Below are 25,759 nucleotides of genomic sequence, written 5' to 3' on the forward strand. Positions count from 1 at the left end.
AAAAATATTTTTTAGAGAGGTGCTCAATAAATATTTTTTAAACAGATTTGAATAGATGTTGGAAAAGCCCAGAAAACAGGGCCTTTGGTCTTAGAATCACACCAGCCAAGACCCGGCCTGGAGAAGGACAGCGCATGATGGTTCCCTGCAGCCTCTTCTCACCTGTGGAGGCGGGCGTGTGTGTACTGTAGGAAGACTCCTGTGTCCCCACGACTCTGGAAAACACGATCCCAGCTGAACTGATAGTCAGATAAGAGTAAACCTCTGAAGTCCTAAAATAACAGAGAAAATCTTCAGTGCTGGGATTTGCTCTAGTATCGAACAAAAGAAAAAGGTCTCATAGGTAGGAGTCTTAACAGACCTGAATAATAAGTGCTGCAAGCCCGACCCTCTCCGCAGTCTCCTGGGGGTTCTCAAGTTCTTTAGTTGCTGAAAAGGACAAAGGCAGCTTTCTTTAACCTGCATGACACTGTGCCAGAATCAGGGATCAAAGTGGACATAAAATCTGCCAAAAATGTATGTTGACAATCCAGAACAGTTTCACAGTGGACAATTTACTTTCCCAATTTAGGTTAATCTACCTTTGATAATGACATTTTCCCAGCCTACATTAAATGGGAAAAAATTCAAATTTATTTTTCTTACAAATATCCTTTGTAAGACATCAAATATAGCTGATACTTAGTTTTCCAATAATGAAGGTTAAACAAAGTCATAAGGATTTGTGACTTGTATCCAATTTATACATGAGAACTTCATGTAACCACTCAGACAATGGACTGACAATGCTAAAGCTGTCCATGAAAAAAGGACCAAAGTTATCAATTCAAATTATTTTTTTTTAAGACAGAGTCTCCCTCTGTTCTGTTGCCTGGGCTAGAGTGCCGTGGCATCAGCCTAGCTCACAGCAGCCTCAAACTCCTGGGCTCAAGTGATCCTTCTGCTTCAGCCTCCCAAGTAGCTGGGACTACAGGTATACGCCACCATGCCCGGCTCATTTTTTTCTCTATATATATTTTTAGTTGTCCAGCTAATTTCTTTCTAATTTTTAGTAGTTTCTAATTTCTTGCTCAGGCTGGTCTTGAACTCCTGAGCTCAAGCAATCCTCCCACCTCAGCCTCCCAATGTGCTAGGATTACAGGCGTAAGCCACCACGCCCGGCCTCAAATCAGATTATTGAAATGAACAATTCCTGCACAGCAAATCTAAAAATTCTGGTACCTAGTGAAATTAGTGAAAGCTGTTTTTGACAAGGTTAGTGACACTTCAATGGAGGGACAGTTATAATAAATCACAATGCCCCAAAATCCAGCAAAACACAGAAGTGGCATGTAAGTTATAACTTTAACAACAAAAAACTGAATTCACTTTTAATGGAAGCCATGTTCTGTAGCATCCTTAATTGAATCTCATTTAAAACATCTTCCAGAAAAGTGACATCTCCTCTTCGAGTCTTCATTCCCCGCACTACTCCAAAGGGCACGTGCTGGCACCTGAAATAGAGTGGGCATTTAGTTCACTGGAAGCTAAAAAAGAACTGCTAATCCAAGTATAAAAATAACACCCTTTCACAGAGTAGTCTGAACTAAAATATTAATAAAATGAAATATGATGTAATTTGTTGTATGCTACAAAAGATGTTAAGCACACAGCTTCATTTTATAGAGATAATCACTAACATGATTAAATTACTAGTTGCTTTTATGAGAAAAAAGAGATGAGGATTAAGAGTTTTGAAAATTAAGCCACTGAGAGTAGGTATCTAATAAAAATATACTTTTAAAGTGTTTATAAGCTAGAAACTATTATAACCAAGACATAAATCAAATCTGCTTTTCCATAGTAATATCTTGAAACAAAGAATTGAAGTTTGAATGAAAAACTCTGACCACTAGGTACCTTTTTGGGCTCAGCTGCCCTCACAAATCTTTACTGAGCCTGAACAAGCAATTAGGAACCATGCAGACAGTACCTTTCTGCCCAGTCATATCCCATGATCTTCAGTATTTGGAACACTTGCTGAAAATGCTTTTGTTGCCCTTTATCTGTCTTGGGAAGAAAATGTATTTAAAATAACAGTGATAAATTAATCTACAAAAATAGGTTGGAGTTGAATCAAATTAACATATTTGAATTTTGAGAGACTAAAGTCACTGTCAGTCAATATGTTTTAAATAAACAAAAAGGATGCCACTGGGAGGATGTCTAAGTTGAGTGCTCTATAACAGAGGAAAACATTAATAAGAGCTGCAGCACTCCACTGTTGTCAGGAGGAAATGTGAACTTTAATCTTCTATTTAAATTCCTTCCCTCTCAGCTCTTTACGACCTTCATCTATAAGAAGACCAAAGCTAAGCTCTAAAAAAATGTCTGATGGCAACTTTTTTCTTAGTGGAAAGGGAGATTGCAAACAAAAAGGAAGGACACGGGGAAGATACTAGAATTACCACTCAGCAATATAAAGGAACAAACTATTGGCACACACAACTTGGATGTATCTCAAGGGCATTCATTATACTAAGTAAAAAAAAGCCAATCACAGAAGGTTGCATATTGTATGATTCATTTAAACAGCATTCTCAAAGTGACAAAATTGTTGTGATGGAGAACAGAGCAGTGGTTGCCAGGGGTTAGGGTTAGGGGAAAGGTGAGATTATTAAGTGGTTGACCATGAAGAAGTTTGTTTTGTGATGAAATAGCTCTATATTCTGAATGTGGTGAAGGTTACATGAATCTATACATGTGATAAAATTTCATAAAATCATAGCTACACAAACATCCACACCCACACAAGAGTGCATGTAAAAACTAGCGAAATTTGAATAAGGTCTCTACCAATGTCAATTTTCTGATATTGACAAAATACTAAGATTATGTTAGATATCTCTGGGGAAAGCTAGGAGAAATACTATACTATTTTGAAACTTTTTGTGAGTCTTAAACTATTTCAAAATAAAAAGTTATTTAAAAACTGCATTATTGTAACCTGTACATATTAATTTCACATAACCATTTTCCAGATTTGGGTAACTTTTTGTTACTAAGAAGCAATGTAAACTTTTTCATTTTTAAGGTTTTTAAATTTTAAATGGAGGCTTGCCACTTTAAATACTCTTAATATTGAATTCTCTCTGTAGTTTGATAAAATTTTTCCATAGTTTTTCAACATGGCATCCAATTTATCTCTACAGTTTTCATAAGTTAGGAATGTAACATTTTTGTTCTTTACTGTGATTACTTACCACATAAATCATTGTGTCAAAATTATACTTGTCCATTCTATCTATAGCAGCTGCAAGATCTCTGAAAAATGGCCATAAATCAAGAGTTACTAAGCAGATCTGGGTAATACTACTGATTTAATAGCAATGAGGATTTTCTAATTAAGAACTCCAATTATCCCACAGCCTGGAGTATACCACCCTTGCTTGTGCCTGCATAATCCCAATACCATACTTTGATAGAAAATAACAACAAAAATAGGTTTAGGAAAAGCAATAATGGGAAAAGCAATAATAATAACAGCACTGGGAAAATAATAAAACCAAAAATAAATAAACAAAAGCTCTACAACAAGAAGTAATAATAACTAAAATAGCTCTGGGCAAAGTGTCCTGTAGGAAAATGTTTTATGATTATTTAAGCCTCTATTGAAAAGAATCATCTAATTGTTACTTCTCTGCAATACATTCTCATAAGAATATATTTCAAAGATAGGTGATGTAGTAGATAAAAAGTTATCTTTTAGCTATTCTTCTATTAGCACTATTAAGGACTTTCAAAGTCTTGGGTTGGTCAGAAGCAATACCTTCTAAAGCATTTTAAAAGACCATAAAGTTCTTTAGCAAAAATTCCACTTCTCTCTTTTATCTCTGATTAAATACAAAATACTCGGTTTGCACATACTGTGAAATAATGAAAAATAAGCCATATGAAAGCAATGAAAATTAAACCATGAAATTTCATAAACCAAAATTTCAAGTCAAGGATCATGAAAATTTTGAAGTTCAAAATTAAAGCTATTTTTGGTTAACAATATATAATACTGGGAGGAATGAAAAAATTCCTAGATCTTTTGTCATTAGTACCCATCCTCATGATCCTGACATTATACTGCACATGCATTCTCAATGGAGGCAAAAAAAATTCTTATTCCTTATGCATAAAGCACACGTAGAGCATACAGAATATCGGTGCTATTAAAATATCATGAGGGTTGACAATTAGGGAAAATATGGCTAAGAAGGTTCCTTTGAGAGATTATAATAAAAGTTGGGAAACACTGGTACAGAAGATTATCACAAAAATGATGTCACAAGGACACACTCCTGTTATATTTTTTGGTTTCAGCTAAGGACAAAACAAAGAGAAACTTTTTGACTTGATGAAAAAACAAAAGAGAAGAATATTAGAAAAAGTTCTAGGTTGAGTTTGTAGAAACCGAATTTGAATGCCAGAAGAAATGTCAGGTCATTCAGTCCAGGTTTGTCATTTCAGAAGGCAGAGAATCACAGCCCAGAGAGTTAAAGTGATGGTTATGGGTCAGAGCAAAAAACCCAGGTCTCCAGCCTCACATTCTGCTCTTTTCAGTATTCTGCACTGCTCCTTGTCTACTATAACAACTCCTTTCATTTACAATGCCCGCCTCCCCCAGATGTATTCTATGAGAAACACACTAAAAGGCAGAAACCACTACAGTTAAAGCAAAGTGAAAAATCAAACATTCCAACAAGTGGCAAAAAAAGTTATTTTCCCAAAGAAAAAAGAGAAAGGGTAAATATACAGAAAAATCTAGACCTAATGATAGCCCAAAAAAGATACCAGATCAGAGTCTTTATGACATGGAACCTTTATTCTCATCAGACATTTCTTTTCCTAAAGAAAAACATAGGTGTTGAAAAATCTAGACCTAATGACAGCTCAAAAAAGATACCAGATCAGGGTAGTCAGAGTCTTTATGAAATGGAGCCTGTATTCTCAATGGACATTTCTTCTAACCACTGTGCAAGGGTTTATTAATTTAATCTATTTAGCAATAATTGACTGCCACAAAAAAATTTCTAATTTTTTTAACCTAAAAAAAAGTATGTACTTCTTAGATACATGGGTTCTTCTCACTTTCTAACCCCAATTGCATGGAATTGATAAAGGAAAATGTTAAAAAGTAACAGAAGGTAGGAGATGAATTCTCTAAGAAGTGGTAAGAGACTTGATTGGTTATTTAAAGTTGTTTGGAACAAATGATGATAGTTAACAATAACGATAAAATATCATTGCTTTATGTTACAAAGGTGGTTTGTAACCCTTATAGAAAACTAACAGAAAACTCTGGCCTGCAAGACACTTGCCAGCAGTGCTTGGGTATGGTCATGTTTGCTTGTGTGGATTCTATTGTCTTACCTTATCTTTCCTATTAGCTTTGTCCCAGAAATAAGTGTGTTTGATAAACTCAGTTCTTACTTAACAAGAGACTGCTGCCCTCCACAAGGGTCAGTCATGGAAATGAATGAATAAAAAATATAAGTAACATGGCCTACTCCCTTGGCCTATTTTACCACACTCATAAAGAGGTCTGGTATTTATATGCATGTAAGATGGTCTTTATAGGGTGAGGACACCACTGAGCTAAGTATGGTCATGTTCTAGTATACATTTCCAGCCAATGTGCAAGTGTAAAAATACTTATAGTTGAATATGAAGTCCTTCAGTTTTATAGTATAGAACAATGTATTCAGCTGTGGAATCCTATGATGTCTAACTAATTGTAAACAGTTTGGGGGTCACTTTGCTGATGATATTAAACCTTTCCAGGAATTGTAACTGGCAATAAATAGAAACCCAATTTTTTAAAAATGTGAAAGCAGTAGATTTAGAACCTGCAACTAGGATTTAGTAACAGTTTTGAGGATAAAATGATTGTCTTGACAAAGAACCTGAAGTCACAGTCACATTCCAATGTTTACCCTCACAGAAGCCACAAACCTGGTTGCATAGAGAGAAGTCCCGTCACTTCGCATTACAGTACAAGCTGAGGAGGGGTCACCATTTCCAGAGAGATCCACTACAGCAGTTCCTTTTCTAGAAATGCAAAAGGGTAACTCTGAAGCAACTTAATACATTAAAACCTTTAAAAGTATAACATCTATAACATTAATCTTTGGCAAACCAGAAGCTATTTTTGTTATTTAAGTAGCAATAAGCAGTGTCAATTCAAGTTTTAACCACCAGTGGAAAAAAACAAGAAGGAATATGTTTGAGAATCTCTTAAGAGTGAGTATAATGTAATTGATATTTGGTTATCCTATCTTTTTTTAATCTGTTGCTCTGGATAAGGTATTCAGATAAAATCGTTAATATACTCAGTTGCAAAATGACATGCAACTGCAGCTTAATTATGAAATGTCACAGATTCTTCTTTTAATTCAAGTTATCATAACAATCAATATTGGGCTAAGTTTTTTTTAATATGCCAGAAAGTACACCTGAGTGTACCTTTAAAACCACAGAATTTTGTTATTGTCTTTCCTGCCTGATCAAAAATTAGAATCTGTATATCACAATCTAAAAATTTTCCTTAAGGACATTACTGAGGATGCTATTAACCACATGCTTCATGAAGACAACAGGAGAAATTTTGCTTTGGTACTATGAAAAGAAACACTTCTCTTAAGCAACTGGTTTGCTTCTACATTACATATGCCTGGGCTTCTATGACTGGTGCCATTTCTCTGTTTGTTTAGCTGACAGGAAAGTAAAACCTAAATTAGAAAGCAAGAAATAAAAGGCATCCAAATTGGAAAAGCAGAAGTTAAACTGTCTCTGTTTGCAAGCAACAAGATCTAGTAAGTGGAAAACCCTAAAGATGCTACCAAAAAACTGTCAGAATAAATAAATTTAGTAAAGTTGCAGGATATAAGAAAATCAACATACAAAAATCAGTAGCATTTCTATACACTAACAACAACCTATCTGAAAAAGAAATCAAAAAGAACAATCCTATTTATAATATCAAGAAACATTAAAATTCTTAGGAATATATTTCACCAAGGAGGTGAAAGATCTGTACACTGAAAACTATGTAACGCTGATTGAAAGAAATTAAGACACAAATAAATGGAAAGATATCTAATGCACATAATTAGAAGATTATTAAAATAACCATCTTACCCAAAGTAATCTACAAATTCAATATAATCCCTATCAAAACTCCAACATTTTTCACAGAAATAGAAAAAGTAATTCTAAAATTCATATGAAACCCCCCAAAAGCCCCAAATAGCCAAAGCAATATTGAGCAAAAAGAACAAAGCTAGAGGCATCACACTACCTAATCTCAAAATCTACTACAAAGCTATAGTAATCAAAACAGCATCATACGGGCAGAAAAATAGACATACATACCAATGGAACAGAATAGAGAGCCTAGATATAAATCCACACATTTATGGTCAACTGATCTTCAATAAAGGTGCCAAGATTACCCAATGAGGAAAGGACAGTCTCTTCAATAAATGGTGCTGGGAAAACTGGGTATACACACATGGAGAAGAAAAACCTCGGACCCTCATCTTATACAAAAATCAACTCATAATGGATTAAAGACTTAAACCTAAGTCCTGAAACTATAAAACTATTAGAAGAAAACAAAAAGGAAAAGGTTTGTGACAATGGTCTTAGCAAAGATTTCTTGAATAAGGCCTCAATAACAGGTAACAAAAGAAAAAATTGACAAATGAGATTGCATCAAACTTAAAAGCTTCTGCACAGCAAATGAAACAATTAATAAGGTGAAGTGACAACCTACGATATGGGAGAAAATATCTGAAAAACATACATCTGATAAGGGGTTAATAGCCAAAATATATAAGTTCAAACAACTCAATAGCAAAGAAATAATCCAATTTAGAAATGGGGCCAGGCGCGGCGGCTCACGCCTGTAATTCTAGCACTCTGGGAGGCCGAGGCAGGTGGATCCTTTGAACTCAGGAGTTCGAGACAAGCCTGAGCAAGAGCGAGACCCCGTCTCTACTAAAAATAGAAAGAAATTAGCTGGATGACTAAAAATATATATAGAAAAAATTAGCCAGGCATGGTGGCGCATGCCTGTAGTCCCAGCTACTCGGAAGGCTGAGGCAGGAGGATTGCTTAAGCCAAGGAGTTTGAGGTTGCTGTGAGCTAGGCTAACGCCACGGCACTCACTCTAGCCCGGGGCAACAAAGTGAGACTCTGTCTCAAAAAAAAAAAAAAAAAAAAAAAGGAAATGGGCCAAAAACCTGTATAGATATTTCTCAAAAGAAGATATACAAATGGTAAGTAGATATATAAAAAGGTGTTTAAGATCACTACTCATCAGGGAAATGCAAATTAGAACCACAATAAGGTATCTCCTTACACCTGTTAGAATGGCTTTAAAAAAAAGAGGGACACTGTCTCAAAAATAAATAAATGAGTGAGTGAATGAATGAATAAATAAATCAACAATGAAACAAAATAATTCAAAATAGAATCACCATATGATACAGCAGTATCACTTCTGGGTATATACCCAAAGGAAATGAAATCACTCTATCAGTATACGAGCACTGCCTGTTCACTGAAGCATTATTCACAACAGCCAAGATATGATATGGAATCAACCTAAGTGTCTACTGACAGATGAATGGATAAAAAAAAATACATACGCACAATGGAATACTATATAGTCTTAAGTAGGAAACCCTGTTATTTGTGACATGTATAAACCTGGAGGACATTATAGTCAGTGAAATAAACTATGCACAGAAAAACAAATACTGCATGATCTTACTTGTATGTGGAATCTAAAAAATTTGAATTCATATAAGCAGAGAGTAGAATAGTTGTTACCAGGGGCAGGGAATGGAAAGATGCTGGTAAAAGGGTATAAAATTTCAGGTAGACAGGAGGAATAAGTTCTGGAGATCTATTGTACGGCATGGTAAATATAATTAATAATAATCTATATTACACTTGAAAACTGCGAAGAGAGTAGATTTTAAATGTTCTCAACACAGGCCAGGCACGGTGGCTCACGCCTATAATCCTAGCACTCTGGGAGGCTAAGGTGGGCGGAATGTTTGAGCTCAGGAGTTCGAGACCAGCCTGAGCAAGAGACGCCGTCTCTACTAAAACCAGAAAGAAATTATATGGACAGCTAAAAATATATATAGAAAAAATTAGCCGGGCATGGTGGTGCATGCCTGTAGTCCCAGCTACTCGGGAGGCTGAGGCAGGAGGATCACTTGAGCCCAGGAGTTTGAGGTTGCTGTGAGCTAGGCTGATGCCACAGCACTTTAGTCTGGGCAATAGAGTGAGACTCTGTCTCAAAAAAAAAAAAAAGTTCTCAACACAGATAAGTATGTGAGGTGATAGATATGTTAATTAGCTTGATTTAAATATTCCACATGTATACATACATGTATCAAAACATGTTGCACACCATAAATATATACAATTTGTCAATTAAAAACAAGTAAAAAAAAAAACAGAAACAGAATCCCAGCAGGGATGCACTAGTATCATCTGACTTCATATTATTTTTCCTGCCTCTACTTCCTGATTTCCTCATTTTATTCTTTCAAAAGTCTGTCATATCTACTTTCATAAGTTGTCTTAAATCCTTTTTGAAAAGGATGAGATTTTTTTTAACAAAAGATAAAGCTGAGTCAGCAGAAGTAAGTTCTATTTCCTTTTTTCAGTTATACCATTATAAGGTTGTGTGACCTTAGGCAGGTCACTTCTATTTTCTGCGCTTAAGTTCCCTCCCAAATTAACAACAAATAATGTCCTTTCTCCAGACCTTAACAGGCTTTTGCTATGGCAACAAAAGAGAGCATGTGGGAAAGTACTTTCAACAGTAAAAGGCACTATAAAAAATGCCACATTCTGTTGTCCTTATTGAAAGAACACATCGATACCCCAATTTCAAAGAACAAATAACTTTACTTAAGAATAGTAACCTGATCTTACACTGTTTTCAGTAGCAGTCCTTTACTGTCCAACAACTTTAAGACTTCTTGAGATTTTTCACGGTAAAATGACTCTCCTGAATATTCATCAAAGTATATTCCTAGGCGCTAATAGGATTCAGAAACAAAAGGAAAAAAAGTTAGTTAAATCTCCTATTATCTTACCCTAAGACAAAGTTAAGGATGCTCTACCATCTGTCACATAGATGGGAAAAATAAAAATTAGATCAAGTTACTCCTCTACTCAAACCTAATAGCTCCCACTACAACAATCAAGTACTCACAATGGTACTGTGCTGTCCAGGATAGTAGTCACTAGGCTCACATGACTATTTAAATTAAAATTAAACAAAATTGAGACTTTAGTTCCTCAGTCACACTATTCACACTTTAAGTGCTTAATGGCCATATGTAGCTAGTAGTTACCATACTGGACAGCACAGATACAGAACATTCCCATTACCACAGAGCGCTGCATTGGATAGCCCTGGAGAATGTCTTATATAACACACCACCCTACAACCTCTATGACCTTCTCTCCTATTGTTCATTTTGCTTCCTTACTCTAGGCACATGGATTTTTTTACCGAAACTCTACTCACAGAGACAGCACACCTGACCTCTCCAGCTAGCATCCAGCGTCATCCAATGGACTCTATACAGTTTCTTGTTTAATTTGGCCTATCTTTAATTTGTTTAAGTTTGCTCTCTGTGTCCATGCTAGAACGTAAGGTCTATGAGAGCAAGAATTTTTATCTCATTTATTCACTGTTACATTCTTCTCCTCCCCAATATTTATTACATGAATGATTTATACCCATCATACACAGGCCTGAGGAAGTGAAAGAACAAAAAAATAAATAAAAGAAAAGCCAGATGGGCCACGGTGTTGACGTGTGCCTGTAGTCCTAGCTACTATGGAGGCTGAGGTGAGAAGATTGCTTCAGCCTAGGAGTTCAGGACCATCCTGGGCCAATAGCAAGATCTCCATCCCAAAAAGAAAAAAAAAATTCAGACAGAAATGAAGTATCAGAATGTCATCTGATATTGCTTCTGAATTATTTTGTAGTTCCTTCAGGCCAAAAGCCAATACTGGAGTCCCAATTTTCAATTCCACCACAAATCTGTTCTCAAGACATGAGCTCAAGCAGCAGCTTCACTATACAGGTATCAGTCAGGAGTTGCACCTCACCATCGGAGAGTTTACAGGTACCTTATAAATCCGAATGTACTCTTCAATGCTCAAATCCCGAAATTTTTGCCATAGTGAAAGTGCTTGCATGTCACCCATTTCCAGTTGCTGGAAGAACTCACGTGCTGATTTTTCTACACTTTTATTATCTGCTGCTTCTTTATTAACTTGTACGTAAACCTAAAAGTACAATAGTACGTTAAATGAAGTACATTACCAGTCACTGGTGAGAAACAGAAAATAAAGCACAATTCTCCAGTAAGGAGAAAACGAAAGCAAAACATAATTCTAAGAATTCTCATTTAAAATTTACCCAAGTTGGCCTCATCACAGAGTATAACTTTTTTTTTCTTTTTTGCCATAGGCTCCTGGTGAAGCCTATAGACACCTTCTCCAAATGTTTCTAAATCCATAAAAAAAATACATAGGATTATAAAGAAAATAATTACACCGAAATATATTTAACCAACTACTTTAAAAATTCATTTGTGATATAGTAATGGAGAAAAATAATAAATTTCTTGGAGAGGTTAGTGAAAATAAAGTATAATTTCTTCCTATCCAAGTTCACAGACCCCCTACGTTAAGAATGCCTGGTTAAGACTAAGCTGTCATTTCTTCTGGTTTTTATCAAAATGCCAAATTATTGCCCCTCCAACTTCTTTGAGAAAGGTTGAAGGAAGTAGGATGGCTCAAACTGGCAAAGAAATGGCCAAAGGACGATTTAGCAGTTGAAAGATTTTTAAACTGCTCTCTAAACAGTTCACTGTGAAAGACATGTAAAATAGGTGGGTGTGGTAAAAAGACCTTTTGGACAGTTAGTTTAATTACACTCTAACGTAGGCTCTTAAAAACTGTGTGGAGCGCCCAATTCTGGAGTGTTTTTAGCACCATCTGTCCTGGCTGCTTTAGTTCTGTACCCACCCAATGACTGAAGCAAAACTGATGGCTTATTAAGGGCTCACTCTTCCAGTTCTAGGATTCTGTGTTCCCAATGAAGTTTTCACCATTTTCCAGTCTCCAAAATACCATGTTAATAAATGACATTAAAATATCAATATTATAGTTCAAGTAGTACTGAAATTATGCATATGGACTAAAAAGATTTTACTTACAAGCTGTAACTCACTTCCAGGTTGAAACAGGAATGAAAATTGAACTATCATATTATTTCTAGAAAGATCTTAAAGTAGCATGAAAGCAATATAAATTGGTAAATAAATTACAAAACAATTGAGGCTTCTAAACTCTTATAGTATTATCATCAAAGTACCATGGCAGCAGTATTTGGGTAGAAAAAAAATGGTTTTATTGCTGGAGGATACACTAGCTTATACCCACTAGAAACTATCAACTAAAGGGAAAAATGTTTTATTTTTCATAGATGGTTTGTGTTAATTACTTAAATGAGAGACTTAATCGAATAAATATTGCTAAATAAAGGTTAAAACTACCTAATATTTTCCTCTTTTTAAGTCATAGTGTGCAGAAAAGAGTTAACATACTAGGCCTGAGAAGGCTATCTTTAAAACATCCTGCTTACAATGTTGGCCATTGGCTGGCATCTGGGAACTTAGATTTTGGGAATGTTTCCACTAATCTAAATGATAAATGTGTCTCATTGTGCCTAAACCATTTGTGCAAAGAATACAGTTTATGCTGAACACATGCTTTACTACTGAGAGTCTGGAACTGAGTACAAGTTAGATGGAGGGTGCCTACATGATCAGTCCCCAATAAAAACCTTGGACATGGAGTACCTAGCAAGCTTCCTGGCAGACATTTCACACATGGTGTCATAATTTGTTGAATTTGTTGCTAGAAGAATTAAGCGCATCTTCTGTGACTCTACTGGGAAAGGACTCTTGGAAGCTTGGGCCTGGTTTCCTCTGGACTTTAACCGCACATGTGTCTTTTTCCCTTTGCTGATTTTGCTTTATATGCTTTTGTTGTAATAAATCACAGCCACAAGTATGATTATATGCTGAGTTCTATGAATCCTCCTGTGAATCAATGCACCAGAGGGTGGTCTTGGGGATACCTGACACATATCATAAAAAACTAATTTCCATGTGATCCTATTAGTAAATACAATGCACACAGTGCCAGCTAGAAAACAGAGAAAGAAGATGTTGGTAAAGTGTGAGGAAACAGAGAGGGTCTCTGCAAGAGAGTAAACTGTAGACTTCCTGACTTTTGAATTGCTTACCAGTCCAGCTCCAGCCTATGAGTAAAGACATATATATTCACAAATGGTTTGTGATTCTATCTCACACACACATGCATATACACACAGAGATTATAAGCAAACATATGCAAAAATGTCCTTATTTTTAAAAAAGACTTTTTTTTTTTTTTAAATCTATAACTCTAAACCCAAAGAGCTAAACATTTAAAACTCAGCTATGCATGGCGGCTCATGCTTGTAATCCCAGCACTTTGGGAGGCCGAGGTGGGAGGCTTGCTTGAGGCCAGGAGTTCGAGAACAGCCTGGGCAATGTAGTGAGGCCTCATTCCTACAAAAAAATAAAATACTTAGGCCAGCTGGGCCTGTAATCCCAGCTACTCTGGAGGCTGAGGCAGGAGAATTGCTTGAGCCCAGGAGTTTGAGGTTACAGTTACAGAGATAAATATTTTAGAAAAAACTTAACCAGAATATTTTCTCTTTCTTAAAATTTAAAATAGAAATAGTTAAAACAAAAAGTCCTTCCTACTACCCGAAGATTCTTGGCATTTCGGCAATTTGCAGTTATAAAGCAAACATTATTGAAAATCAACTAACACTATCAAACACAAGAGCCTTAAGCACTTAGCAATTGCCTATAAATGCAAATATAAAACAATAATTATTGATGTTTACTACTATTTTAGAAATGTTTTTTCCTTCATACATGAATTTAATAGTGTATACTTCTGAAATTATAAACAGTTTAAATGTACAGTTACCATCAACATTTTACCCTTAGAAAGTATGTATTCTGAAGAGAGCTTCCTTTTGAGGCTAGATCTAGACAGAAAGGAATAAAAAGAAATTTTTAAATTTGAGTTTGATAATAAGACAGGGTCGCTTAGTATAAGGGTCTCTGAGGATGGAAACACAATTTTTCTTTTAGTTATGAGAATGCAAAAACTAGCTGTATTTCCTTAGGGAATAAACCAAATGTCTTAAACTTCCTTAAAGGCATATTAACCTTCCCTTTTTACTATTTCTAGATGTTTTGCCAAAAAGCATATGACATTTTATTTTGAATTTAATTAAGATAATTACAGTCAGCTTCTTGGGATGATCTACCCAAATATATAGAAAAAAGCATAAAAAATAAAACTAGTAGATAATGGCCTCTTGTCCCCAATCCCTTAAATTTGATGGCAGAATATCATTAGCCAGATGGGCACAGTTTAACTCCTTGGTCTGGGGCGGGGGTCCAACCCCACCTCTCGTCATGCTTAACACTACTGAGAATAACTGTTAAGAATGGTCAGCATAACTTGGATATCATAGACCCTTTTATCTACATATTTATGTGTCATCTACCTTAAAATGCATTTAATTTTTACCTCATTGTTTAGAAAAGGACATGTAAAAAATTCATTATAACTTAAACAGACAAGGGCCAGACTCAGTGGTGTATGCCTGCAATCCCAGCACTTTGAGAAGCCGAGGTGGGAGGATCACTTGATGCCAGAAGTTCAAGACCAGCTTAAGAGACACAGGAAGACCCTATCTCTACAAAAAATTAAAAAAAAAAATTAGCCGGGCGCAGTGGCAAATGCCTGTAGTCCCAGCTACTCAGGAGGCTGAGGCAGGAAGATCACTTGAACTCATGAGTGCAAGATTACTGTGACCTATAATTGTGCCACTGCACTCCAGCCTGGGCAAGAGTGAGATTGTTTCTAAAAAACATTTGTTTAAATAAAAAATTAAAAAAAAAATTAAATTGTTTAATGTTTCATGCCTTAATCAGAAATTCCTTAGAAAACTGCTAGTTGAAACAGATTCCTAATGTTAAATAAAATATTAAAGAAATTCAAACAAACTTATATAATTGAAATTTAACATATCAATACTTTCAACAGTTAATAAAGTCAAAATCTGTGAGGTAAAAAAATAACTTGTGTGAATTAATTCATTAATTATCAAATTTCTCCTTAATATATCATTAGTAGCATACAAATAATATTTTACCCTCCATTCATCTTCTTTCAATATTCGCAATCTCTTATTTTTATTCTCTGTACATGTATAATCACATTCATAATATCTTACAGTTTTATTCAAGGGTGATAATTATTATCTCCTTATAGGTCACCATGTTTCTAGCATCTAATAAATGTAACATTTCTCATGGTAAAAAAAGTATTTTTTGCACGTTTTAATGGTAGTGTTGTCCTAGACAGCAGAGATAGGGTAGGAAGGCAGGCAGCTTTGGGAAGGAAAGTAGGGGGCAATGGCAAAGCGAAAAAAATGCCAGGATAGAGGAAAGGAAAACTTCCTAGATTGTGGAGGACATAGGGAACACTCCCCTAGGAGTAGCAGCAGCTGGGCAGTCCAGGAGTGGTGGCAGGCTCTCAGAGGGAAATAATTCACAGTATGCCTCTAGGCCTGCGAAACTGGGCCAGAGCAAGGACCTCACAGGCAAATTCTGTCACACAAGCAGAGCTGCATGCCTCCAAGGCATCACGTAGGCTGGGATATTAAGCTGTCAGAGACTGGTGTGGACTGCAGACAAAGAGTCCTCCACGACCATGCCAGAAGGCATATAAGAGCCTGGAGAACATTGTGTGATTTGAGAGGTAGGGAATCCCTAACAGCAGTGATTTAAACTGACTTTCACTATACTCAAGAGTGATAGCTGTGGTCAGATTTTATTAGACTTATAATTTAAGAGCATTTTCTTACATACAAGGATTAATAAGGCGCAAAATTATTATCAAGATTCATTAATAATGTTCCCTGAAAAAAGAAATGTGACCTAACCAAGAAAGAACTCCTGAATACAATTTTTTATTTCAAAAAAAATTTCCAACTGCATTAATATTCTGACATGTGACTACAATCAATTTAGTCTTGAATTCTTTTCTTTAAGCAGAGAAATTGTTTTGAGACTCTAAAGTCAGGAAAAACATTATTTCTTGAGGAACAGATACTACTCCCAGGTTTTTAAAAAGGAAAGCAAGTAAACATTATCACTCATCAAATTTGTGCTTTGATCTTGTCCTATTTGTCTACTCATTCCTTTTTTTGGCTACTGATATAAGGAAGCTCAGGGTCAAATCTGTTATATAATTTTATCTAGTGATATATTATCCCTTAACTTTCCATTTCCCTTTTATTAAAAGCCCATCACTGCAATTACTTCAAATCCTTTTAGAAAGGGGCAGGGTAGAAATAATGAAATAGAATGTGTGGGAGTCATTTTGGACTTAAGGAAAAAACAGACTATTTATGTTAATACATTCTGTTATTAATACCTTTATAAATGCCGGTGCTAGGATAAAGGGCTAATGCATCCTTTATTGGCATGATATTCATTCTCTTATTAGGAACAGCCCTTATATTTCAGAGGAATTTCTATGGTTACAAAATCCATAATAAGCAACATGTAATGAGTCAAGTTCTACAAAAAAAAAAAAAGTGTTATCAAAGTCTATTCAAAAGTTTAAAGCTAGAAGGAAAAAAAATAGAAAGAACTCTGAGAAGTTATTTTAGTTAATTTTGTGCTGCTATAAAGTATTCACCCAAGGCTGGGTAATTTACAAAGAAAAGAGGTTTATTTGGCTCACAGTTCTGAAGGCTATACAAGAGGCATCATGATGGCATCTGCTTCTGGTGAAGGATTCAGGGAGCTTCCAATCAAGGCAGAAGGCAAAAGGGGAACATTTCAAAAGAAGAAGCAAGAGCAAGAGGTGGTGGTGCCAGGCTCTTTTGAACAAGCTTTTGTGTGAACTAATAAAGTGAGAACTCAATCATTATCACAGGGAGGGCGCCAAGCCATTCATGAGGGATCTGCCCTCATGACCAAAACATCTTCCACCAGGCCCCACATACAACACTTGGGACCAAATTTCAACATGAGATTTGAAGGGGCCAAATATCCAAACCATATTAAGTTACTTTTAAAAAGTATTATTAAAACAGATAAAAGTAAATAATGATATCCATATACCCATGATTCAGATTTAATACTTGTTAACACTGTAGCATAAGAAATTACTTTTCAACATAAGTGGAATGGCTTTTTGATAAGTGTTCCGAAGCTTATTACAAATGTTTTCCTTGAATTACTAGTGTGATAAAAAATATGTTAGTTATTTAACTCAGCCAATTTGGGGGGAGGAGGGAACTATTACAAAACCACTTCCCTGTTTTGTGATAGAATAAACAAATTAGAACATTAAAAGAAAAGGTTTCAACAGAACTGAAAGCAAAAACCATATGATCATTTCAATAGATGGAGAAAAAGCATTCAATAAAATCCAGCATCCATCTCTTCATGATAAAAACCCTCAACAAACTAGGCATAGAAGGAACATACCTCAAAATAATAAAAGCCATTTACGATAAACCCATAGTCAACATCATACTGAACAGGGACAAGCTGAAACTATCCTCCCTAAGAACTGGAACAAGACAAGAATGCCCATTTTTACCACTTCTGCTCAACATAGAACTGGAGGTTCTAGCCAGAGCAATCAGACAAAAGAAAGAAATAAATGGCATCTAAATTGGAAAAGAGGAAATCAAACCATCTGTTTGCTGATGACATGATGTTATACCTAGAAAACCCTAAAGACTCCTCCAATTACTCCTAGCTTCGATAAATGAATTCAGTAAAGTCTCAGGTTATAAAATCAACACACACAAATCAGTAGCACTGCTATACATAAATCACTACCAAGCTGAGAACCAAATCAAGAATTCAATCCCATTTATAATAGTTGCAAAAAGAAAAAAGAAACCCCAAAACAAACAAACAAAAAAAAAAGATCTAGGAATATACTTAATCAAGGAGGTGAAAATCTCTACATGGAGAATTACAAAACACTGATGAAAGAATCAGTAGATGACACAGACAAATGGAAAATCATGCTAGGCTCGTGGATTGCAAGAATCAATACTGCGAAAATGACCATGCTGCCCAAAGGAATCTACAGATTCAATCCAATTCCTATTTAAATACCAATGCCACTTTTCACAGAATTAGAAAAAACAATCCTAAAATTCACATAGAACCAAAAAAAAAAAAAGCGCAAGTAGTCAAAGCAATCCTAAATAAAAAGAACAAATCTGGAGGCATCAAACTACCTGACTTCAAATTATACTACAAGGCAGTAATAACCAAAACAGGATGGCACTGGTGTAAAAGTGGACACATAGATCAATGAAATGGAATAGAGAACGGAGAAATAAAGCCAGATACTGACAACCAACTGATCTTCAACAAAGGAAACAAAAACATACACTGGGGAAAGGACACCCGAAATAAATGGTGCTGGGAAAACTGGAAAGCCACAGAAGAATGAAATTGGATCCCTCTCACCACATACAAAAATTAACTCAAGATGGATTCAAGACTTATATGTAAGATCTGAAACCATAAAAATTCTAGAAGGAAACCTAGGAAACACTCTTCTGGATGTTGGCATAGGCAAAGACTTCATGACTAAGACCCTGAAAGCAAATGCAACAAAAACAGACAAATGAGACATAGTTAAATTAAAAAGCATCTGTACAGCAAATAATCAACCTACACATGGGAGAAAATATTCACATTCAACATGGGACTAATAGCCAGATTTTACAAGAAACTCTGATCAGTAAGGAAAAAAACCCCAAATAATCCCATTAAGACGTGGGCAAATAATAGGAACAGACATTTTTCAAAAGATGACATACAAATGGCCAACAAACATAATAAAAAATACTAATAATCAGGAAATGCAAATTAAAACCACAGTGAGATATCACCTTGCCCAGTCAGAATTGCCATTATTAATAAGTTAAAAAACAATAGATGTTGGCACGGATGTGGTGAAAAGGGACATTTATAAACTGTTGTTGGGAATGTAAATTAGTATAACCTCTATGGAAAACATTATGGAGATTTCTCAAAGAACTAAAAGTAGATCTACCATTCAATCCAGCAATCCCACTACTGAGGATCTACCCGGAGGAAAAGAAATCATTATATCAAAAAGACACCTGCACTCATGTTTATGACAGCACAATTTACAAGTGCAAAGACAGAGAATCAATCTAAGCGCCCATCAACTGAGGAGAAGATAAAGAAAATGTGGTATATAGACCAATATTCCTTATGAATATAGATGCAAGAATTCTCAGTAAAATCCTAGCAAACTGAATTCAGCTGTACATCAAAAAAACTAATCCACTACGATCAAGTGGATTTCATCCCAGAGATGCAAGGATGGTTCAACATATGCAAATCTATAAATGTAATTCACCACATAAATAGAAGCACAGAGACCATATAATCCTCTCAATATACACAGAAAAAGCATTTGACAAAATTCAGCACCGTTTTATGATAAGAACACTTAACAAAATAGGCAAAGATGAGACTTACTTTAAAATTATGAAAGCCATATACGACAAATCCACAGCAAACATCATACTGAACAGGGAAAAATTGAAAGCATTTCCGCTTAGAACTGGAACCAGACAAGATTGCTCACTATTGCCACTTCTATTCAACTTAGTGCTGGAAGTCTTAGCCAAAGCAATCAGAGAAGAGAAGGAAATCAAGGGTATGCAAATGGGGAAAGGAGAGGTCACTCTTTGCTGACAATATGATCTTATATCTAAAAAACCCCAAAGATTCTGGTAAAAGACTCCTGGAATTGATAAATAAATTCAGCAAAGTCTCAGGCTACAAAATCAATGTACACAAATCAGTAGCATTCATATACTACACCAGTCAAGCTGAGACTCAAATCAAAGACTAAATACCTTTCACAATAACAACAAAGAAAATAAAATACCTAGGAATATATTTAACTAAGGAGGTCAAAGACCTCTGCAGGGAGAACTATGAAACACTGAGGAAGGTAATGCAGAGGATGCAAACAGATGGAAAAACGTATCATGCTCCTGGATGAGCAGAATCAACACTGTCAAAATGTTTATACCACCCAAAGTGAGCTATAGATTCAATACAACCCCCATTAAAATACAGAGGTCATTTTTCATAGATCTAGGACAAATAGTTCTACGTTTCTTATGGAATCAGAAATGGCCTCGAATAGCCAAAGCAACCTTAAGCAATAAGAACAATTTGGGAGGCGTCACCTTACCAGACTTCAAGCCCTACTGCTACAGTAACCAAAACAGCATTGTACTGGCACAAGAACAGAGACATAGACCAATGGATCAGAATACAGAACCCAGACATAAAACTATCCTCATATTACCATCTGATCTTTGACAAAGCAGACAAAACATAAACTGGGAAAAAGAATCCCTATTCACTAAATGGTGCTGGGAAAATCAGATAGCCACATGTAAAGGATTGAAACAGGATCCTAAGCTCTCATCACTCATGAAAATTAATTAACAATGGATAACAGACTTAAACCTAAGGCGTGAAACTATAATAATTATAGAAAAAGAGGTTGGAAAAACTCTTACAGGTATCAGCCTAGGAAAAGAATTTATGAGAAAGAACCCAAAGACAATCACAGCAACAACAAAAATAAATAAACGGGACCTAATTAAATCAAAAAGCTTCTGCACAGCCAAGGAAACAATCAACAAAGCATGCTATATACCTGATAAAAGGCTAATAATCAGAATCTACAATGAACTTAAGGAAATCAACAAGAACACATCAAACAACCCCATTAAAAAGTGGGCTAAAGACATGAACAGAAGCTTTTCAAAAGAAGATAGACTAATGGCCAATAAACATATGAAAAAATGCACAATGTCTCTAATTATCAGGGAAATGCAAATCAAAACTACAATGGATATCTAACTCCATTGAGAATGGCTTTTATCCAAAAGTCCCAAAACAACAGATGCTGGAGTGGATGTGGTGAAATCAACTTACACACTGTTGACGGTACTGTAAACTAGTACAAACCTCTATAGAGAGTAGTATGGAGATACCTCAAAGAACTAAAAGTAGAACTACCATTTGATCTAGCAATCCCAACTGGGCATTTACCCAAAGGAAAAAAGACATTAAAAAGACACTCGCACTCGAATGTTTATAGCAGCACAGTTCACAATAGCAAAGATGTGGAAACAACCCAAATGCCCATCAATACATGAGTGGATTAATAAAATGTGGTATATGTATACTATGGAGTACTACTCAGCCATAAAAAAGTGGTAAACTTTTGTTGAATGTGAACCTTTGTAACAACCTGGATGGAACTGAAGACCATTCTTTGAAGTGATGTATCGCAAGAATGGAAAGACAAACGCCACATGTACTCACTATTAAACTGGAACTAATCAATCAACACTCATGTGCACATATGGTAGTAAAACTCAGCGGAAACCAAGCAGGTGGAGGGTGGGGCTACAGGTAAATACACACCTAATGGATACAATGCACCCATATTGGTGATTGGCACCCTTATATTTTGATTCAACTGGCACAACAACAATTCATGGAACCAAAATGTGTCCCCACAGTACTCTGAAATTAAAAAAAAAAGAAAATGTAGTATATATACACCATGGAATACTACTCAGCCATAAAACAGGATGAAATAATGTCTTTTGCAGCAACTTGGATGGAATTGGAGGCCATTATCCTAAGTGAAGTAATGCTGGAATGGAAAACCAAATAGTGCATGTGGGAACTAAACAGGGGCATATAAGGTGGTACAATGGACATTAGAAACTCAGAAGTGGGGAGGGTGGGAGGAGGAGGAGAGAAGAAAACCTACCTATTGGGTGCAATGTACACTATTCAAGTGACAGGTACACTAAAAACCCAGACATCACCTCTATATGATTCATCCATGTAACCGAAAACCACATGTACCCCAAATTTACTAAATAAAACAAAAAACCCCAAAATAAAACAAACAAAAAGGTTTCCAATGTTGATCAACAAAAGTCCTAAGTCCATGTACAACAGGGCCAGATGTTATGGGAGAAGAATGACTATAGGTACAAAGAAAAACCAGTAGCAAACAAAGCATACACACCAAAATGGAAAGGCAGTAGAAAAATGACTGTGGGTGTTAAATATTTTCATCACATAAATGCTAAAGCTATCATATAACAGCATTTCTAAGCTAGCTGAGAAACTAAAGCTGGGGGATACTTATCATAGTGCAATTTAGAGGGAGGCAGGCTGCAAAATCTGCTACTGGGTGGCCTAAGCCAAATTCAAAACAAATATGCAAAAGGTTGAAACTGCCAACACTGAACTGTTAACTGTGTCTCTACTATAGTAACTGGGGGAATGAAAGAAAGGAAAATGCTATGTACGTAATTACAACCAATGGAAATAAACAGCTCACAAAAGCATTTTGTAGTGTGTGGGAGGGGAGGGAAGGGCAGTGCGTGGAGCACTTGGGAGCTATGTGCCTTTGCTGGAATCCTGGGTCTGGCCCTTGCTTCTTCATTAGTAAACTACATTGATACAGTAAGTTAGATTCTGACAAATAGTAATTAATAAAATAGTTAGTACTTCCCTGGACTAACAAGAGCTTTTATAGTTCATAACTTGAATATAATTAGAAAAAGGGACAAAAGAGAATTACAAGATCTAATTCATTCAAACATTTACTCCAAGGCATGTGGTGTTCAGAGCCAGGGATAAAAGATCAGGAAGGCATGGTTCTTCCTCTCAAAGAGCTCACAGGTAAGTATAATTTGACAAGGAGAAAAAATAGGTGTTTAACCAAAGCTTTGAGAAATAGATTTTCACAAATAATAAAGGGTAAATGCAGATTATCTTAAAGTTTTACTTTCCATAAGCCAGTGCCGACATTATTTATCAATACACCAAACACCGAGCTTAGAATCACTATCCCTGACTTCCTGGTCACCTACTCTGGTTACCAGAAGTGATGATGGGAACACCTCCTATGCTATCTGTGACACTGCAGGGCATGTAGGGGCATCTTTCAATTAGTTAATAAACTCAGTTGTTTGACTTTCAGATTTTCTTTTAGGAACAGAATAATATCATTTATAAATATTTCCTTAAGCGTCCAAAAAAAAAAAAAAAAAAGGGAAAGATTCCGTTTACACTAAAAATTGTTGAAAGTAATCCACAGTGAGAAATGTAATTTTAAAATAAAAATTAGGTCTCCAGAAATTAGCATAAAGATATAATAAGCTGGAGGATGTCATTTTAGGTTCCACATGTTCTCTGTCCTGCAAGAGGAAGAGAGCAAGTGAATACTCTAATGGGCTTCTGTATTCTATCATAAACAGTGAGGTGAGTCTATAAATGTGGCTCCCCTGTGAAGCTGTTAAGTAAAAGAGCACTAATGAAATCAACACCTTTACTCCTTGACTTTTTAGTTATTCATAGGAGTATTCCCTTGCCCTTGTTCCTTCCTTACGTGTACTCATCAATTAATGACCTAAACATAGAAATTGATCTTCCACTATTTTTTTGAGTTTCACAAGGCATTGTATTAAACTCCATAGAAGAAAACATACGCTTCAAAGAAAAAAAAAATACCATATGCTTAAGTTTCTATGGAGTTTGAAAACAAATTTTATGAAAATATTTAAAATATTATAGAAAACAAAGTTTTACTATTTGTGGGATTTAAATAAAAACGTTTGAGGTGAGGCAGGAGAAAGATGAGAGGAATAACTCTTGTATGTCAAGCTGTATTCTAAATCAATGACACAAGGTCTCTAGATAGGTATTTGTATTTTCTGCACCATGGGGTATCTCTGTGTGCCTGGATCTGATAAACGTTTGCTAAGCTTGTGGTAAAAATACTATTATTCAAAGTGTACAAAAAAAATACAGCAAAAATTCCAGGCACTAAGGGAACATGCAGTATTTATGGATAACTATAAAGAGTTATTAATTTTTAAACTCTTACCTATCAATAAAACTCTTAATGGGAAAGAGAGAAGAAATCTTTTGGTTAACATAATAAATCAAATGTAGGTATTTAAAGCACAGTACAGGCATGGACTCAGGAGGAAATGACAAAACCTTAAAGGTCTTTAAGAACTGGAATGTGTTATTGTTCACTTTAATTACAAAGCCAGCTACAGGTAAAAAAAAAAATCATGTAACAGAAACGAAAATGATGAAGTGCTCTTGTGGCTTTAGCTGAAGAAGTAAAGCATTATTTTGGCAAGTGCTCTTCCTCATACACAGGCAGAACCTCTTTAGTCTGATCCCCTGGTATGTCACCAACATGTCTGACATTGTATCTGTGTTTCCTTTGTGAGGCCCAGAAATAACAGAGATAGCAACTGGGACAATGAAAAGGAAACACATCCCTGGAGATTACTTGGATAGGAAGAGCTTTATTAATGAATTTCAGGAAGGACTGAAGATGGAGAAGCAATATATCCAAAGGACTAAATGAAATAAAATAGATAGGCGCTCACATTGGGTAAAAGCCAAGAAAATGAGCTGAAAGATGTAAATGGAAAAAGCACACACAAACTCAGAGAAATACATGTGCTTTCCCCGACATCAGAAAAAGAGCAAAAAAGTATATACTCATATTTTTCACGTCTAAATGCTTTATAGTTATTACAATGAAAAATGCTGCAGTATGTATTAACTGACAGAAGACTAAGAAATTTCCCTCTGCGTTGACTCTGTTACCCCACGTGTTTATTCTAAGAAGATTCCATACCTGGAGAAATGCTATCTCAAGTCAACTAATAGTAATAAAAAAAAAGACTTGAATTTGGAAATGAAAGAACACCAAACTAAAAGCAACATTTTCAATGAAGTTTTGGTTCCTTGTTTTAAGGAACATGTTTTTTAAACCTTTGGGAGGTTTAAACTACATAATATTCCTCAAAAACAAAGTGTTTTGTAATATTGTCTCTTGCCAACTTACTTCAAAGAGATGCTGTAAAGGATTGGACTGGAGTTTTTCTTCATAGCCAAACAGTTGGAAGCCAGTTCCCAGAAGACCTAATATGATAATCCGTAAATGAAAAATTATAAAATGGAACAGTAAGAGAACAGTCATTGCAGGGAACAGGTATAGTTCTGTAAAGAGATCAACCTCTCATAATTATGTATCCTGAGAACTACTGCAAAACACACATTTTTGCCCTGTTACCACATAAACTGACACAAGTCAAATTCAATATATTGAATTATAAATTTCAACATATTGAAATTAAGTTTACAGAAACTAACAGGTTATGAGCTCATCAAAGGCAGGGCCTAGTAATAATTTGTCTCTGTACTAATAGTGTCTAACACCTGCCCTGCAGACATTATTAAAGCAAACATTTATTAAGCAGCTAGTCTGAGAAAGGACATTGTGATGCTAGGCACTTGACACTCAAAATACGTGAAAAAAAACTGATAGGAAGTGATTTTAAACTTTCTTTTTAAACTTGTAGGTGTTAAAATAAAACAAAGGTAATAAT

The 25,759-nt window shown here is 35.5% G+C and overlaps 1 protein-coding gene across 3 annotated transcripts in view; it reads right to left on the minus strand.

The window, feature by feature from the left end:
- RARS2 (arginyl-tRNA synthetase 2, mitochondrial) overlaps nucleotides 1–25,759 on the minus strand; it is a 68,628-nt gene that overhangs the window by 3,683 nt on the left and 39,186 nt on the right. For all 3 annotated transcript variants that reach the window (XM_045543999.1, XM_045544001.1, XM_045544000.1), the window contains exons 8-16: nucleotides 25,216–25,292; nucleotides 11,200–11,358; nucleotides 9,988–10,094; nucleotides 5,983–6,078; nucleotides 3,243–3,303; nucleotides 1,973–2,049; nucleotides 1,369–1,493; nucleotides 362–429; nucleotides 163–272 (exon numbers count right to left, since the gene is read on the minus strand). In XM_045543999.1, the coding sequence (XP_045399955.1) occupies nucleotides 163–272; nucleotides 362–429; nucleotides 1,369–1,493; nucleotides 1,973–2,049; nucleotides 3,243–3,303; nucleotides 5,983–6,078; nucleotides 9,988–10,094; nucleotides 11,200–11,358; nucleotides 25,216–25,292 (880 nt within the window). The remainder of the gene's footprint in view (nucleotides 1–162; nucleotides 273–361; nucleotides 430–1,368; nucleotides 1,494–1,972; nucleotides 2,050–3,242; nucleotides 3,304–5,982; nucleotides 6,079–9,987; nucleotides 10,095–11,199; nucleotides 11,359–25,215; nucleotides 25,293–25,759) is intronic.

This window comes from Lemur catta, chromosome 2 (assembly GCF_020740605.2).
Source record: "Lemur catta isolate mLemCat1 chromosome 2, mLemCat1.pri, whole genome shotgun sequence".
Lineage (NCBI taxonomy): Eukaryota > Metazoa > Chordata > Mammalia > Primates > Lemuridae > Lemur > Lemur catta.